Below are 18,772 nucleotides of genomic sequence, written 5' to 3' on the forward strand. Positions count from 1 at the left end.
TGCTTCTATTTCTTTTCTCTTATTCTCTCTCTCTTCTAGAAACAGAATGATAGGTTTAGTACAGTAATTTGGCAATTTTCTTTTCATCTAGAAATAAATGAGCAATGCATCATTATATTAGAAAAGAAAGGTAGAGATATCCCTCAACTGAGGTTGAGTTGTAATTACATGAACACAATCAATTTTCTTGGCAACAATATACAAGTGCATATCACATTTTTTTAAATGTTTCTTCAATTTCCTAACAGTAATTGTAGAGTAATTCCCCATGATTTTTCATCCAAGGGTCAATCAAGCCTGAGCTGGTTTAGCCAAAGCTGCTGAGAAGTTCCTCTTAGTAGATGTACAAAAACAATCACAGAGGGTGGGACACATTAAAAGTATGTACCTTAAGCACTTGCACTGTTAGACCCTCTACAAACTTTTCCCCTTAAGTTATTGCCAGAACTTTTGATGTTGCACATGCTGTAAAGTGCCCTTAAAATAAGATATATGTTACACTATAAAGTATTCTTTAAATAATTTAGAAAGTCAGGATGATCTGCTCAGCTTTGGTCATAAAATATCATAAAAATCTAAGAAACAGAGATGATTGAAGAGGACTAAAAATAAAAAGCAGAGGACATTATAGTTACCCTAAACTAAGCACCAGCACTGTTAATTTGTTGGGGCTCTTAATCTGTAAACGTCTGCCATATTAAATGAGAGCTGATTTCTATATTTGTTTATTTGTTTATGAGACTTATATACCGCTTTAAGTGCAAGCACTCTCTAAGCGGTGTACACCAGTAAGCAATGTATATATATATTTACATTGCCCCCAATAATCTGGGTCCTCATTTTACCTACCCCGGAAGGATGGAAGGCTGAGTCAACCTTGAGCCGGTGAGATTTGAACCGCTGACCTGCTGAACACAGTCAGCTAAAGTGGCCTGCAGTACTGCACTCTAACTGCTGCGCATATGGGAGATGTATTAAATAGAATTAAGTACGAGTACCTGAAATGATTCATTAGGATATACCAAAAATATACCAAAGTATGTCCATATAGGATATACTATAGTGTGTCCATATAAAGTTGACAATAAAGAACATGAGCAATTGATTTGTAATACTAACACACCTGGGCATAATCTGTCCACATATGGAATTTTCTTGAATTTCCCTTCCATGATCGATGTAATAATAAGGATATTAACTTGGGCTAATATTAATGCCCTTCCGAATTTAGGATTTATATTATTAGGCTGGTTTGATTTTTCCAAAAAGACCATTTACAAACATGTTTCTAAGAAGGACAGCGTGGTGGCTTGTGGTTAAGATGCTGGTTTGTTGGCTGGAAAGCTGGCAGCCCAGGTTCGAGACCGAGCACCACACGATGGGGTGAGCTCCCGTTACCTGCCCCAGCTCCTGCCAACCTAGCAGTTTGAAAGCATGCAAATGAGAATAGATCAATAGGTACCACTACGGTGGGAAGGTGACAGCGCTCCATGATGTCATGCTAATCACATGACCATGGAAATGTCTTCAGACAGCATTGGTTCAATGGCCTTGAAATGGAGATGAGCACCATCCCTTATCGTTGGCAATGACTAGCAGAGTAAAATCTGCATGGACTTCTTTACTTTTACATCTTAGAAGAGAAACCTCCTTGTTTTTGCCTTCATGAACTTTAGAATATATTGGTGGCTGTTTCACTAAGCACTGAATGGATTTCCATTTGTCGTTTTCTGCAGCTCGAGGGAAAAACATACACACTGATTCGAAGGCATAGATTCACATAAACATGGATCACCTGAATCATCCTGACAAAATAATTTAATCAGTTGTTTTTGTTACTTTACTATCAAGACTGGAGACAGAGACATTTGTGGGTTTTTTTCTGCCTTGTATTATGCATCTTGAATTGAATTACTCTGCTTTAGACAACATATGCATAGTTCTTTAGCCTAGGGTTGTAATAGTCTTTTTTTCACTTGAAATTCCTTGTTCTGTATGCACTCTTTTCTAAATGATGCATACAACGGGCTAGAACAATAAGACGTGGAGTCATAAAATGACTCTGAATTTCTTGTTAACTTCAACCTAGATAAGTAATATGTATATAAATGACAGCCTGGCATCTCATAAAAGGAGCACCAGCTAAGTTTTACTGTCTGCAAAATATTTCAGTAACAACATACTGTAATCAATGAAGTTTAACTTTAGTCTGATATCACAAGTAATGAATTTTCACTACTGCTTGTTCAAGATTATTTTCAATTTTTTTATCTGAAGAATTCACACAGCCCCAAGTACAACAATTCCTTCTACATTTGAAATACCATGCCTAAAATGATCTTAGAAGTGGTGTGTGTGTGTGTGTGTGTGTGTGTGTGTGTGTGTGTGTGTCCAACTCTGCAATCCGTGGACTATAGCACATCAAACTCCCCTGTCCTCTACTGTCTCCTGGAATTTGCCCAAATTCATGTTTATTGCATTGATGATACTATCTAACCACCTTGTCCTCTGCTGTCCTCTTCTCCTTTGCCTTCCATCTTTCCCAACATCAGGGTCTTCTTCGACGATTCCTCTTTTCTCATTTGGTGGCCGAAGTATTTGAGCTTCAGCTTCAGTATCTGTCTTTCCAAAGGACAGTGAGGATTGATTTCCTTTAGGTTTGACTGATTTGATCTCCTTGCAGTCCAAGGGACTTTCAAGAGTCTTCTCCAGCACCACATTTCGAAAGCAATAATATAGAAACATTATATTCAGCATCCAATATTACCTAAATTAAAATATTGCAAAATATTGCAAAATATTGTCAAGCTTACAGGATAAAATTCAAGAGCTTAATTAGTTTCATGTGTCAAGCCAGTGTAATGATTCAAAATTATTGATTGGCTAATTTGAAATTTGAAAATGAACTTCAGGTTCTATTACTTGTATTTATTTCTCAGTTAATTTTGGTCTTTCATTTTAAAGTATCTCAAGTAAAATATCAATAATAATAATAACAACATTAACAATAACAACAATAATAACAACACTATTGGATCTGCATAACACTGTGCTTATTACAACATCCTAAGCTATGAGGAAAAACTCGAGGTGTATGAAGTTGAACCATCAGCTAAAGTACTGGAAATTGTTTTGTATACGAGAACAATGCTCAAAACCAAGTCTTAAGAACAAATGCATACAGAATTGAGAAAACGGCAACAGACAGCAAGTGCCACCTGTGCAAAGCTGAAGAAACAGTGGATCACCTGGTCAGCTGCTGCAAGACGATTGCACAGACTGACTACAAGCAGCAGCATAACAAAGTAGCAACAACGGTGCATTGGAAGATCTGCAAGAAATATTATTTGCCTGCAAGCAAGAACTGGTGGAGCCATAAAAGTAAGTAATAGAAAATGAAAAAGCTAAAGTGCTCTGGGACTTTAGAATTCAAACCAACAAACACTTCCCAGATAACATCCAGACTTAACAAATTGTCGATAAGAAACACAAAAAAGGTCTGGATAGTAGATGTGGCACTACCTGGAGACAGCAGAATAGAACAGAAAAAAATGGAGACAATAAATTAATACAAAGCAAATAGAACTAGAACGACTGTGGCAGAAGAAAGCAAAGATAGCATCAATAGTAATAGACTCTTTGGGGGCAATCCCAAAACAACTGGAGCACCATTTGAACACCATTGGCATTGACAAAAATCACCACTGGTCAGTTGCAATTACATCCTGCAGCAATACCTATATCATCATCAAACATCCACATCTTCCTATCCAATGTTCTTGGGAAGGACTCAATAGGCGGATAAAAATACCAAATCCAGTCTGAACATTTGGCTGATTGTGCAACATACCATAATAATAAGTAAAAACAATAGCTTATTTATGTAGTTGGCATTCCAATGTATTATTAGAATGGAAGTGAGAGTTTATAAATATAATTTATTAATAATTATAGGATAAAACATAGAAGTGAAGGAAGAAAAATCAAAACACATATATACCGCGTTAAAATGCCATTTGAAACAAAAATATGACTTTGATGAAGTGTTGCTTCAATTAACAGATTTATATCCCTATCTATATTGCTTTTACAAACAATGACATCTGTGAACATTTATTAACAATTTAAATACAAGCTCAAGCTTTTCTTGAAATGATAGGGACCAACTGAGAATCAGTCGCTCAGATTTAAAAAAAAAAGTGGATTCATTTTCAGGTGATTTGATTTTGTGCATAAAGAAAAAAAAATAAAGTGATTTTCTCGTTAACAACAGTGGAAGACAGAGAAAGTACCATGTTCAGTTTTAAAACACAGACTGAAAAAACAAAACCTATCCTCTCAACTGTTTTCGTTAAATTCTGTTCTACTTATACAAAGCTACATAATCTGCAGTTGCAGAAATGGAAGGGAGTCAACCATACATGGGGATAGCTGGCAGACCCTCCATATCTGTGTCAGATTAAAAAAAAAAGTCACAGTGCTTATTGCTTGTTACCATGGATACCATGAAGAAACTGCTGTCCATTACTATCACTAGAGAAAGACAACATAGTTTTCTGGAACAAGTCCTGTTTTGCCTTCATATGTTGCTTTTAGCCATCCGGGTTCCACAGATGGATATACTGTTAAGAAACAAGGACAGTGCATGACTTACATTGATTCCTTTTTAGACATACTTTAATGTTTACCGTAAATAATAATATAAATAATAACAATGTTCACATACATACATGCACAACACATTATGTTTGTAACATATTCACATTATCACTCATCCTTGAAAAAGTAATATGATGAAGAATAATTGTGTTGCATTAATGAAAAAAACAAGCAGTCTTAAAGCTCTAAAGATAAACAGAGATGCTAGTTGCCAATGTTATTGCTACAATGACAATAAAACCTAATTGCATCTTACCATTGGAAAATACTGCCCCCTGTGGGAAGCTCAGTTCATGACTGTGTTCAGCCTTACAGGAATACATGGCCTTGGCTTGCCTTGAAAATAATAACAAACAAAAATTGTAGACAAAAAAGAAATGAGTGATCTATCAATGGAAAAGCACTCCAGTAGAACAAAATATTGGATCTTCAATATAGGAAACATATATGTAAATGAAATGCTTCAAACCAGGGGTCTTCAAACTCGGTTCTTTTATGACTTGTGGACTTCAGCGTACCTGCTGAGGAATTCTGGGAGTTGAAGTCCACAAGTCATAAAAGGGCCAAGTTTGAAGACCCCTGCTTCAAACCAACAGACCCTTTTGAAGTTAACTAATGTTTTAAGGAACTCTCTAAAATGTGGTGGGACTGACTTTTAAATGAGTCCCAAATGTTGTGGCCAGACAATTGGCAGGATCCAGCTGCCCAGAGCTACCCTGAGGTAAGATGGGCGGCCAATAAAATTTATAAATAAATAAATAAATCCAGTTACAAGTAGTCTTTGACTTATGAACCTGCCCATCATAGTCCTACTAAGTTGTGACAGTTTTAAAGTGGGTTACCTATGTGATTGACCTAATTTTGAGAACTTTTTTGTGGTGTTCATTAAGTGAATGCCATAGAAGTTAAGTGAATGTCACAGTTGATAAGCAAACTCATTATTCACTATGATATGTTTTTGCAGTGATATGCTTAAAAACTGTAGCAAAAAAGGTCATAAAATCTGGTGTGACTCACTGAACAACTGCCTTGCTTAGCAATGAAAATTCTGGTTCCAATTATGGTTATAAGCTGAGGACTATCTGATGCCCCTCCATATGGATTACAGGTTTTTCCAGTCAGAATAGCCAAAGCTGCTGTCTAAGGATTCTGGGAATTGTACATCTGGAGATACCATAATCCAGGGAAGCCATGCTTACAAATAATACTTCCATTTTTCCAGATAAATATCTCTCAGTTCTTTCCTATTTCCCATGCATGTTGGTCAAAATGCTCTTCACTCTCCTTGCTAATCATCTATCCTCACTATTCACACCATAAAGGCTCCGATGTTCCATGCAAAGAACTCATTGTATGCCTTCCTTCCTTCCTTTTTTTTTTTTTTTTTTGCTATAAAGCTGCTAGTAAAAGAGGATGTGAAAATAACATTGCCAACTGCTGTATGTTCCTGAAGAGGAATCTCACTTCTTTTGTGCAAGGGCTCAAGCTCTCTAGGACACACAAAGAGACTTTGTAAGAGTGCACTTGCATTTCTATGAACTTAATGATTTCTTTGAACCTGGCTGACAAATCTTTCTGCCTGCCTCCATAACCCTCTATTGGATTGGACTGGAATTTAGTTTTCCACATTTGAGGAAAATTACCCAAACTTTCATGCAAGAAACTAAGCAAGGGGCTTGTTATGTCATATAGGTGGACGTTTTCCTGGCCAGTACTTGTTGGGCTCCAAGGTTTAGAGACCGCAATCTAGACACAAGATGTATTGATGTTTCATTGGCAACTGTGGTTGGCACCTTCAGAAACACGTCTGTTACACAGACCACTGGCAACAGACTACAGGTAGTTGTGAACTTACAACTGATCACTTAGTGGCTGTTTAGAATTACAACCACCTTGGAAAAGGCAGTTTATGATCTATAAATCATTTCTGGGCATCATAAAACGCCACATTGCCCTCATGGTCACATGACCTTATTTTGGATGCTTGGCAACCAGCTCATATTTATGACTTGGTTTTAGCATCCTGAGGTAAAGTGACTGTGATTTGTGAATATTTTTTTTGCCAGTTTCCTGCAAAAAGAGCCCCATTTGTAAGGGGTTGTGACTCAGAGTGTGATTTGCTTAATGACCACTTAAAAATGGTAATAAAACCAGGTTAGGTTAGATGAGTGCCTTGACTTAATGACTGTCACAATTAAAATACTAGTCCCAATTGAGGTTGTAAATTAAGGACTGCCTTTCTATTTATAAGACAGGAACCCAGTCGGTTCTTCTTCAGTTGCTGTGTAAGTTTCCTTGGTGGATTATTACACTTCCAAGAAGCTATGCTATATCTCTGCATCCCATATTTTCTGGAATGCTCAGAAGCATCATTTCTAATCAGCGTTTCTTCTTATCTCTAGCAATCCATTGCATGGTTTCCCCAATTTTTTCCTCAAGAAGGAGAGGAAACTCTGGGGACACACCTAAAATTAGGTGTTTAACTTGAAATACGTTTAGATTTTCTTCAACTCTTAATATTCTGTTACTGCTAACTAATAATTCTAAGGACAGATTTTCTTCCAGCATTAATGGCATCTGCATTTCAAAAGAAATCGTAACACTCAACATAGAAGTAAAATATGACTTAATACTCAAAGGGGCACAAATTAATGTGTTAAAACCTACCTTCCAGAGGGAGTCTGTTTTACTGAGCAACCACTTTCAAATAGTTGGGCTCTTGCTGCTACTCTGAAATATCGAAAACAATTTCATGATTACCAATAATTGCCAAGCTCTTTCCAATGTAAAAATTCATGCAGTCAAAATGTGAATAAACTTACACAGACCCTGGTCTTTGGTAGCCATTACTTGACGCTGTATCCAGTCGTAATCTTCTGCACATTTTTGGAGGCAGTTCTGGATTTTCTAGCATCTTTGGTACTTCCTTGGCATCCAAGGAAGCTAAACTTTGCAAGGAACTTCTGCAGCTTTTGTTACCTAAATAACAAATGATTACATGAAATTAACTTGAATGTCTCCTTGTTTGGTGTTCACTACAGGTAGCCCTTGACGTACGACCCCAATTGAGCCCAAAATTTCTGTTGCTAAGCAAAACAGTTGTTAAATGAATTTTACCCCATTTTATGACCTTTCTTGCCACAGTTGTTAAGTGAATGGCTGCAGTTGTTAAGTTAGTGGTATGGTAATTAAGTGACTCTGGCTTCCCCATTGTCTTTGCTTGTCAGCAGGTTGTAAAAGGTGATCACATGGGGATACTGGGATACTGCAACCGTCATACTTATTGTAGTTGCGAGGTGTCTGAATTGTGATCATGTGACCACACAGAGGCTGCCATGGTTGTAAAAACAGTCATAAGTCACTTTTTAAAAGTGCCATTCTAACTTCACACAGTCACTAAATAAATGGTTGTAAGTTGAGGATTATCTCCACGTGGAGAAAGGTGTGTTGGATATGTTGCCTGCCTTCAGTTATTTGCAAAAAAAATGAAGTTTGGATATGAATGAATGAATGAACAAATATATACATACATACAGTATATACATATATACTAAAATAAAATAAAAATAAAATAACATAAAATACTTGTTGACTCTTTGGATGACTCTTCTATTCTCGTTATTTCACGGAAAGACCATGATGTGTGAATAACTGATTTAAAGGAAAGATAAAGTTATGCTGTCGTGCTGAACACTTCTTTGATCTATTACTCAGTTCCAAATATTTGTTTGGTTATATCCTATTATATATGTTTGCAGCTTACCACAATCCTTATTGTAAATGCAAAATAGGCATGAGAGTATTTTTCCCCCTAATCCTATATTTGAAATTAGCAATAAGAGCACATGTATTATAAAACATGGTAAAACAACAAACTTTATTGCAGTTCACTACCCCCAAAAATGTGTAACAATGAAGCAAATTGATATTTGTCAGTGAAAGGAAGAGACTTATTACTGTAGTAAAAAAAATGAGATTAAAAAATGTTTCTGAAAGACAAGGAAATGGTCAATATTTCTGAAGTCTGTTCCTTGAAATTTGGAAGGAACTCATAATTTGAAAAGCAATTAAAAAGACTCTTGGTTTGGATTTCCTGTTTTCTCTTATTTGATTAAAATATTCTTTTATTATCTATTTTCCTCTTCAAAAATGTTTAGAAATTGCAGTGTTTTTACACCATTGGCATGATAATCCCATGACATGTAAGACATCAGTCATAAAGGACTCAAATATCTATAAACCAACGCACAGAGTATGAGCAATAAACAGGGTGAACTAGAAGTTCATGTAAATGAGGGCAGATGTGATATTGTTGCCATTATGGAAACTTGGTGGGATGAAACCCACAAATGGAACACACAGCTAGAGGGATTTAAATTATTTAAAAGAAACAGACCAAATAAAAGAGGAGGTGGAGTTGCTCTCTATATAAGAAATAACTACATCTCTACAGAAATAGAGCACAACAATGATGAAAACGGTCTTCAATACATTTGAGTCAATATAAAAGGGGAAAAATGACATTGCCATAGGTGTATACTATAGGCCAGTGGTGGCGAACCTATGGCACAAACCTCTCTGTGGGCACATGTGCTGTCACCCCAGCCCCGCCTCCCTCCTCACCAGCAGCCCCCCTGGAGGAGAGTCACCCCCGGGCACAACCCGCATGGAGCAGTGCAGCCAAGGACCTGGTAGCCAGGCAACAGGGATAAGACTCTGCCCTCGCGCCCTGTCACACACAAATGATGCTGCGGGGCACAGGTGGAGGGAGTGGCCACCATGGCGCCGTAGGGCCACCTGGGCGATCTGCGGCGGGCCATGGAGGCAGTAGGTGACCCTGCAGGCGGGCAGGGGGCGGAGTGGTTTTGGGGTACTTGGTATCTAAAAGGTTTGCCATCACTGCTATAGGCCATCCAACCAAATAGAGGAAATAGATGAACTTTTTGCTAGTCGGCTAACTAAGGTATGTAGGAAGCACATCACAATAGTTATGGGGGACTTTAATTACCCTGACATCAACTGGGAGACAAACTCTGCACCAAGTGGAAGATCAAGCAGATGCCTGACAAACCTAGCAGACAACATTGTCTTCCAAAAAGTAGAGAAGGGAACTAGGGGATCAGCCATATTGGACCTAATTCTCACTAATAGAGATGAAATGATAAAAGGTGTTGAAGCCACAGGAACCTTGGGGGGGGGAGTGATCATGCAATATTGGAATTCAACATTATGGAAGCACAAGCAATAGAACACAGTCAAACTAGAGTCTTGGACTTTAACAGAGCTAATTTCAATAAACTCAGAGAGAGCTTGGAAAGGATTCCATAGATGAGAATCCTCAAAGGGAAAACAGCTCAAGGTGAGATTATAAAAGCCCAGTCTTGCACATACCAACGAAGAAGAAAAATAACAGCTCTCAAAAGAAACCAGCATGGCTGCATAAATTGAAAGACAAAAAGGACAAGTATAAAAAGTGGAAAGAGGGGTACATAACTAAGGCAGAATATCAGCAAATAGATGGTGAGGAAAGCTAAGGCTCAAAATGAACTAAGGCCTGCAACAAAAGTCAGGAAAAAAAAAAGCTTCTTTCAACATGTAAAAAACAAGAAAAAAGTTAAGGATATGATTGGTCCATTAGTGGGAGTTAAGTGGCAAGAAGGTGACAAGCAACGGGGAGAAAGCAGAACTATTTAACTCATTTTTTGCATCCATCTTTACAAAGGGAAAAAACAGTCCAACTTATCAAAAACAGTACCGTAAAAAACAGATTAGAAACTCGTTAAAATAGGCAAGAAAATGGTAAGTGAGCACCTGTTCAGCCTAGATGAGTTCAAATCCCCAAGGTTCTGAAGGAACTGGCAGATGTGATCTCAGAACCACTGAACTAGATCTTTCAAAGATCCTGGAGCACTGGGGAACTACCAGAGGACTGGAAAAGAACTGATGTAGTTCCCATCTTCAAAAAAGGAAAAAAAAATGGATCCAGGAAAGTATAGACCTATCAGCCTGACCTCAATACCTGGGAAGATTCTGGAAAAGATAATCAAACAATGAATCAGCGAACAACAGTAAGGCATTTGATAAAGTAGATCACAATCTACTATTTGATAAAATGGAAAAATGTGGTTAGACAGCATCACCACCAGATGGATTCGTAGCTGGCTGACTGGCCGTACTCAGCATGTGGTCCTCAATGGAATTGCATCTACATGGAGGAAAGTGTGTAGTGGGGTGCCTCAGGACTTTGTTTTGAGCCCGGTGCTTTTCAATGATTTGGATGAGGGGATAGATGGGGAATTCATCAAATTTATAGACGACACAAGCTGGCAGGAATAGCCAACACTCCAGAAGATAGGCTTAAGATACAGAAGAATCTTGACAGACTTGAACATTGGGCGCTATCTAACAAAATGAAATTCAGTGGTGAAAAAAATAAGGTTCTACATTTAGGCAAGAAAAATCAAATGCACAGGTATAGTATAAGTGGTACCTTACTCAATAGTAATAACTGTGAGAGGGATCTCGGAGTCCTAGTGGACAATCACTTAAATATGAGCCAGCAGTATGCTGCAGCTGCCAAAAAAGCCAACACAGTGCTAGGCTGCATTAACAGAGGGATAGAATGAAGATCACGTGAAGTGTTAATACAACATTATAACGACTTGGTAAGGCCACACTTGAAATACTGCATCTAGTTTTGGTCACCACGATGTAAAAAGGAAGTTGAGACTCTAGAAAGAGTATAGAGAAGAGCAACAAAGATGATTAGGGGACTGGAGGCTAAAACATATAAGGAATGGTTGCTGGAATTGGGTATGTCTAGTTTAATGAAGAGAAGGACTAGGGGTGACATGATAGCAGTGTTCCAATATCTCAGGGGTTGCTACAAAGAAGAGGTAGTCAGGCTATTCTCCAAAGCATCTGAAGGTAGGACAAGAAGCAATGGATGGAAACTAGCCAAAGTGAAAAGCAACCTAGAACTAAGGAGAAATTTCCAGTTAGAACAATTAATCAGTGGAACAACCTGCCTCCAGAACTGTGAAAAACTGGATGTTTTTAAGAAGATATTGGACAACCATTTGTCTGAAATGATATAGAGTTTCCTGCCTGAGCAGGGGGTTGGACTTGATGATCTCCAAGGTCCCTTCCAACTTTTTATTATTATTATTATTATTATTATTATTATTATTACTATTATTATTATCATCATCATCATCATCATCATCATCTCAACAACACCTTAAGGTCTTCTTGTGGATGCCTTCCTGTGTTGGCTTATTTAAGCTTTTATATGGCTGTCCAATTCATACCATGTAACTCTGGGGGCGGGGGATATACAAAAATAAATGAAAGAAAAACTATAACCACAAGTATGAAACAACATTAGAACTTAATAAAATAATAAAATGACAATCAAAATTGAAATCTTATATAGCTTTTCACTAATGTCTATAATGATTTCTGAAATAGCTCCCATATACTATAACTGCAAACACTACATTTATTTCGCTTTTAATAAAAACCCTTTGTTTCACATATGATTTGTCATTCCAATTAGCAAAAACGCAATATTACATGTATTTTTGCCTTTAAGCATAGCCAGCAACTATTCCCAATTTTATGTTTATTTATTCATTTATTAAATTTATATGCCACCCATCTTGCTGACCAAGGTCCCGATATTATTTATTTCTCAATTTGCAATGTTGAAGTATATGTGAAAATAGATATGCACAAACCATTAAATAACCTATTGACAGTAAAGCAATGGATCATTCAAAAAGTACCTTCTGCAGAAGGGATAGACCTTAAAGATAAAGCTGATGATCTTTTCATTCCAGAGAGACTATACAATCCTCTTTTGGCTGGGTCTCCTGGTGAAGTCACATTGTCTGGTCCAGTAACAGATGTGACACTTTGACAGTCAGATTCCACATCTGTTTTTGCTGCATCCTCCTTTGAGGAGGATTCAGGACTTGTGGTCCAAAGCCCTGAATTTTTTGGTCCATTGGATGATGGTGATGATGCAATCCATGGAACAACCCCTGTTTTTTCCCTGGATTGAGAAGACGCAGGTTTGGTAGTGCTGTTCTGTTCTGAAGAGTGAGAGGACAGTGATTCTATGCTGCCCATTGGAGTGCTGTCTGGGCTGCTACTGTATGAATCACCTGGAAGGTGGAAAGGTGAAGAGAAGGGGATGAAAACAAGAAATGGCATTTCTCAAATTTAGCCAGCACTGATGATGTTACTTAGCTTAATAATGAAACGTCTGTAAGAAAATCAGCAAGCTCAGAGAGTACCAAGGACCCCACATTTCTCAAATTTCTTTGCTTTCCCCTGGGAGGAAAACAACACTACCTGTTATTAACTAATATGCACAGAAATACAATATGATCTAAATTGACTTTACCAGAACAATATTTACTTCATGATTCTGCACAAGTGTAGCAAAACCCATACAGATTAATGATGGCATGAGAATGTATGAATCTGAACATCTTGAGTGTGACTGTATGAGAAAATGGCTTATGGCTATATGATATGTAAGAGCTGTGGTGATGCAGTGGTTAGAATGCAGTATTGCAGGCTAACTCTGCCCACAGCCAGAAATTCAATCCTGACCAGCTCAAGGTTGACTCAGCCTTCCATCCTTCCAAGGTTGGTAAAATGAGGACCCAGATTGTTGGGGGCAATGTGCTGACTTTGTAAACCACTTAGAAAGGGCAGTAAAGCACTATGAAGCAGTATATAAGTCTAAGTGCTAGTGCTAGTATTCCATGCCAGATGAAGGTCCCAAGAAGACATCTTCAATGAGCTTTCAATAGTCAATTGAACGGCTCTAGACAAGCATCAGCATATTTTTTTTATTAAAAAGTTTAAAAATTACAAAATATACCCCAAAACCCACCCACCCTACCCCCTCCCCTCCCTCTCCCCCACTTCCCAGAGCTGAATACAGGGTAATAAATATAATAATCATAATCTAACTAACATTAACCAACTATATAGATAAACAAATATAAAAGCATCAGAATATTTGAAGTCCTATTTTCAAGTCTTTTGTAAATGAAACCACTGGAATTTGATGTCACAAATGGCTAAAAGAAACATTTGCCCTTCACATACTAGTGTGATTAATTGCTCTTGAACACTCATTTTACATTTATATATATTGGGGTTTTTCCAGCATGAAGCTCAGAGCAATACAAATAAACTTCCAGGAAGTATTTTAGTCAGATAATCACTAAATCTAAAATTGCATCATGTGCCTTTGTACCATACCCTAGGATCCCTCCTATATCTTTGGTTGAATCAGGAGAGGAAGAAAGAAAGATCCTCTTTGTGCACAATTAAGACAGCTAATTCTGCCCCAGCATATCTAGATTTTATTGGGGGAAAGGTCATAAAAATATAATGAAACAAAGGAACAAAAATATATAAATGTTCCAATATATATGCTATATAAATATTTTAAATAAATAAGAAAAGCCCAAATGAAAAAGTGCAGATAGGTGCACTGTGAATAGCCCAAAATGCTCAGTAGAGAAGCACCCCTTGTGCTCAGAGCAACACAATTATTACCACCCATTTATAACCAACTGTGAGAAATCAGACAGTGCTAACAGAAACAAATGCACTTACTATCTGGATCTGCTAGGCATGGAGTATATCGTCCTTTAGGCTTGCGAGAACCTGTGGAGAGACAGATTGCTCTTGTCCTTCTTGAGCTTGATCTGGATTGAGGCTTTCCAAGAGGAATATTGGGATCTGGGGCTGTGTGGAATATCTATCAATAAAGGCAAACATACATATTGTTGAGAATCTTTTGGAATACCTGCATTTGCTTAGGCTGAGAGATTGAGTCATCTGTTTCCAGTAGAATTTTTTTCTGTACAATTTGAGTATCACATTAAATTCTTCAAAATAATTTAATAATTACAGAATAACAGAGTTGGAAGGGACCAACCCCCTGCTCAGGCAGGAAACCCTATATCATTTCAGCCAAATAGTTGACCAATCTCTTCTTAAAAACCTCTAGAGTTTGAGCATCCACAATTTCTGGAGGAAAGCTGTTTATGATTGTTTGTTCTCACTGTCAAGAAATTTCTCCTTTGTTCTAGGTTGGTTTTCTCCTTGATTAGTTTTTATCCATTGCTTCTTGTCCTGGTGCTTTGCAGAATAAATTGACCCCTTCTTCTTTGTGACAATCCTTAGATATTGGAACACTGCTATCATGTTCCCCCTTGTCTTTCTTTTCATTAAACTAGATATACCCAATTCCTGTTTTAGCCTCCAATCCCCTAATCATCTTAATTGCTCTTTTCTGTACTCTTTCTAGAGTCTCAACATTTTTTTTACATCGCGATGACCAAAACTTGATGCAATATTCCAATATTTCATAAGACAATACACAGCATCCTACTGTCTTCATAGGTTGAGGCTTCCTTTTCCCAAACTCACAGAATTCTGGGAAATATCGGAATGTAAGAATGTGAAGAAAGCTACTCTACATTATTAAATGAAGGAATCCCTTTATGTTGCAGACACTTAAAATTCTAACTTTTGAAGAGATTCTAACTTTTCGTACACATAGTGATTCTGATATTACTCTGTTTATTCCAGATCAATCCAGATTATTTCTTCTTTTTCAGAATATACTGGCGGTAAAAACTGCTTCTTAGCAAAATTAATACATATTTTATAATGAGCATCTTTTATTTAGTATGTCACAGAATGTGGCATCACCTAGCTCAGGGGTAGGCAACCATGGCTGTTTTATGACTCGTGGACTTCAACTCGCAGAATTCCTGAGCCAGCCAACCACCCCCTGACCTAGCCCCTGACTTAGCTGATTTTTTAAAAGTAGAGCCACTGATGATAGAGTAAGAAAGGGCCTAAAAATCTTCTAGTCCAACCCTTGGCTAAGTCCTGAATCCTGTGGAACAAGTACTCAAACTGTGTCCTACAGAATCCTAGGAGACCTTAATGGGTTCCATTAGAGATTAAGGGGTGAAAAACATTCATTTGAATGCAGTCAACTTTCTTCCACTAAAGCTTTGCCTAGAATTTTTCTTAACGAATAGTTTCCATAATCTGAAAAATGTTGAAAACCTCTATATTAGAGCATTTCTGAAAGATGATTCTCAACCCTTTGATCAGATAATCTAGTGCAGTATTTCTCAATCTTGGCAGCTTGAAGATGTGTGGACTTCAACTTCTAAAATTCCCTACCAGTCATGCTGGCTGGGGACTTCTGGGAGTTGAAGTCCACACATCTTCAAGCAGTCAAGGTTCAGAAGCACTGATCTAGCAAGTGAAAACTTATTATGTCATGGGATAGCCCATTAAATTGTCTGATACAGTCTGGAAGTTTCTTCCAATACGTGGTATCTACTTCTTTGTTATACTTTTAACCTACTGCTTCTTATCTTGCTATCTGGGACCAGAGAGAATTCATCTACTGTCTCTTCTGTGTGACAGCCCTTCAGATATTTGAGGACTGTCATCATAGCTACTTTTTGTTATCTCTTCAATAGGCTGAACATTCACAGAGATTTTCTCCTTTCTTCCTTTCACTTGCTTTCAAATAGGAGCTGTGAGTATAGGAAGATTCCCAAGTTCCCAAGCAGGTTACTTCCAGGAAATGCTATGCTGCTGTTGACTGAATAAACTATTCAATTTATTCACTATTGATTAAAAAACCCCGAGACACTTATATTCCTATAGTTATTAAAGTAATATAATGTTGTATTTCATATTTTTTTTACCATAGATTTCAGTAAAACTCATGACATTCTACCTTCTCATAATGCTCAATGAGAATCTCAACCACAATATTCTGAAACTTGATGTTCATCATAGCGGCCACTGTTTCCTCCTGGGCTCTCATCAACGTGGGACCAAAAATAACTCCAAGATTGGAGACTGTCATGAGATTCTGCTGACTATGTAATGATACCCTGAAAATAAGCAATTAAAATAATAGTAGAATTTAGATATCATGCACTAGCATTTCATTTCCATTCAATATAACTGGACATTCCATTTATGCATATATTAAGTAAAATGTGTAATTTGTTTTGATAACATTCTTTGGAAAGACAAAACTATTTGCTCTTTGGTGAGGAATATACTGTTGTAGAAATTTTGGAAACAGGCTTTTCTATTTAATAATTTAAATATTTAAATGATTTAGACATTCTACATATTTTAAGCAGAGCTTCAAATATTTAGTATACTTTGTTAATTCTAGTTTTCCTCCCAAGCTATTTTCTCATGGAATAAAATTTCTACTGATTAACACAAATACTAAGCAATGCATCCCATGTACACTGCCTCTAAAAAACTGGTTTCTTCCCAATAAATATAAATCCAATATAACCCTTTCTTTTATATGTGAAAGGGAAACTCTTTAACTTTTTTTTTTTCCTAGCAAAAAGAATCACAAACAAATGTAGCTGGCAGGGCTTAGCTGAAATTAGAATATATAAATATCATTTTTCCAAAATGCTAATGGACATCTATTCAATCTTTTGCCACCAACCGTTTACCTAATTCAAATCAATTCACACAAGCCAGTTCCAAACACCAAAACTTCGTAACATGATCACAGGAAAAGTCACGTCTGTCCAGAAATTTATAAAAGATTTGTTTTAGACTACAGGTAGACCTTGACTTATGACCGATGACTTAGCAACTGTTTAAAGTTACAATGGATTTGGAAAAAGCTACTTATGACCTGGATTTGAAGTTCCAACAACCAACTCCTCCTGGTCATATGGCAGCATTGTGGGTGCTGGCCCACATTTACCGTCACTTGCAGTGCCCTGCAGTCATGTGACCATGATTTATGATGTTTTTGCTGGAAACCAGTACTTATTTCCAGTTTCTGGGGGAAAAAAATCCTCATAGCGAATAATAGATTCACTTAACTAGTGTGGTATTTGCATACAAAAGGTAATAAAATTGGGTCTGGTCAAGAGGTAACCTGCTGTATGACTGTCATGATTTACAACCAAAATTGTGGGCTCAATTACAATGGTATGTCAAAGCTTATCTATATGGTTCAACATGAAGCTTCTAATCTTATTGGATTATTCATTCACAGCTCTACTTAATCTTAGAATGCAATACCTGGCCCATTTTCTCAAAATTACTCATTCTTTGATATGGTGCTTTCTTGAAGATATACAGATGGTCAATTTGGAACACGTCCCCAGTGAATGGTACTTATGGATTTAGCAAATGAAAAGGCAAGATAAGAAATCCTTTACATCAATCCCCCCCACCCAGATGATTTGCAGATATCTTGTTCATATAAAAATTGCAAGTTATATTTTAGAGGTGTAAAAAAGTCTTCCCGGTTCAGTCGTGTCCAATTCTAGGGCACAGTGCGCATCTCTGTTTCTTGGCCATTGGAACCAGCATTGTCCAAAGACGCTTCTGTGGTCATGTGGCCAGCATGGCTATATGCCAAAGGCACACAGAATGCTATTACCTTCCCACCAAAGTGGTGCCTATTACTCTACTTTCATTTGCATGCTTTTAAACTGCTAGGTGGGCAGGAGCTGAGGCAAGGAATGGGAGCTCACCCTGTCACATGGGACTTGGGTCTCAAACCTGAGTTTTCAGCTTTCTAGCTGAGCAGCTCAATGTCTTTAACCACTGAGCCACTGAGCCCCCCACCCTTTATAGGTGTAATCTACATGTGAAGGCACCAACCCCCAGACTGCAACCCAGTACCAGGCTGCAGCCCGTTTGGAACTGGGCTATGGAAGTGGCAGGCAAGTATGTGAGGGTACAACTCCATTTGTGTGAGTGGTGTGTGTATGTGTCCATTTGTGCAAATGGAGCTGCATACAACTTGCCTGCCACTCGCACGAAACCATCCTCTCCACCCCACCAGTCCGCAAAGGATTTAGTTAAGGAGCGCCTAAATTAACCCTAAATCCCTAAATTAAGGAGGCTCTTTTCATTACTGAGAGTTGTATGCGTGGATGCATCCTATATTTATATATTTATTTCTTCTCTGGAACATTTGTCACCTGGACTCATTGTGGAATTCATATCTCAGGGTAAGTTTTCCTACACATTGGACACACTTGATGCAGGG

General features: G+C 37.6%; 1 protein-coding gene across 3 annotated transcripts in view; it reads right to left on the reverse strand.

Moving 5' to 3' along the window:
• Positions 1 to 3,918: 3,918 nt before the first annotated feature.
• The window catches only part of ARHGAP42 (Rho GTPase activating protein 42), a 148,498-nt gene continuing 133,644 nt past the window's right edge, over positions 3,919 to 18,772 (reverse strand). For 2 of the 3 annotated variants that reach the window (XM_039338379.1, XM_039338381.1), the window contains exons 18-24: positions 16,460 to 16,619; positions 14,302 to 14,446; positions 12,447 to 12,827; positions 7,482 to 7,638; positions 7,327 to 7,389; positions 4,916 to 4,995; positions 3,919 to 4,622 (exon numbers count right to left, since the gene is read on the reverse strand). In XM_039338379.1, the coding sequence (XP_039194313.1) occupies positions 4,534 to 4,622; positions 4,916 to 4,995; positions 7,327 to 7,389; positions 7,482 to 7,638; positions 12,447 to 12,827; positions 14,302 to 14,446; positions 16,460 to 16,619 (1,075 nt within the window). In that variant the 3' untranslated portion in view covers positions 3,919 to 4,533. The remainder of the gene's footprint in view (positions 4,623 to 4,915; positions 4,996 to 7,326; positions 7,390 to 7,481; positions 7,639 to 12,446; positions 12,828 to 14,301; positions 14,447 to 16,459; positions 16,620 to 18,772) is intronic. The other variant, XM_039338380.1, reaches the window with a different exon arrangement.

Source organism: Crotalus tigris, unplaced genomic scaffold, assembly GCF_016545835.1.
Source record: "Crotalus tigris isolate CLP2741 ecotype Arizona unplaced genomic scaffold, ASM1654583v1 scf7180000017698.756297, whole genome shotgun sequence".
Classification (NCBI taxonomy): Eukaryota; Metazoa; Chordata; class Lepidosauria; order Squamata; family Viperidae; genus Crotalus; species Crotalus tigris.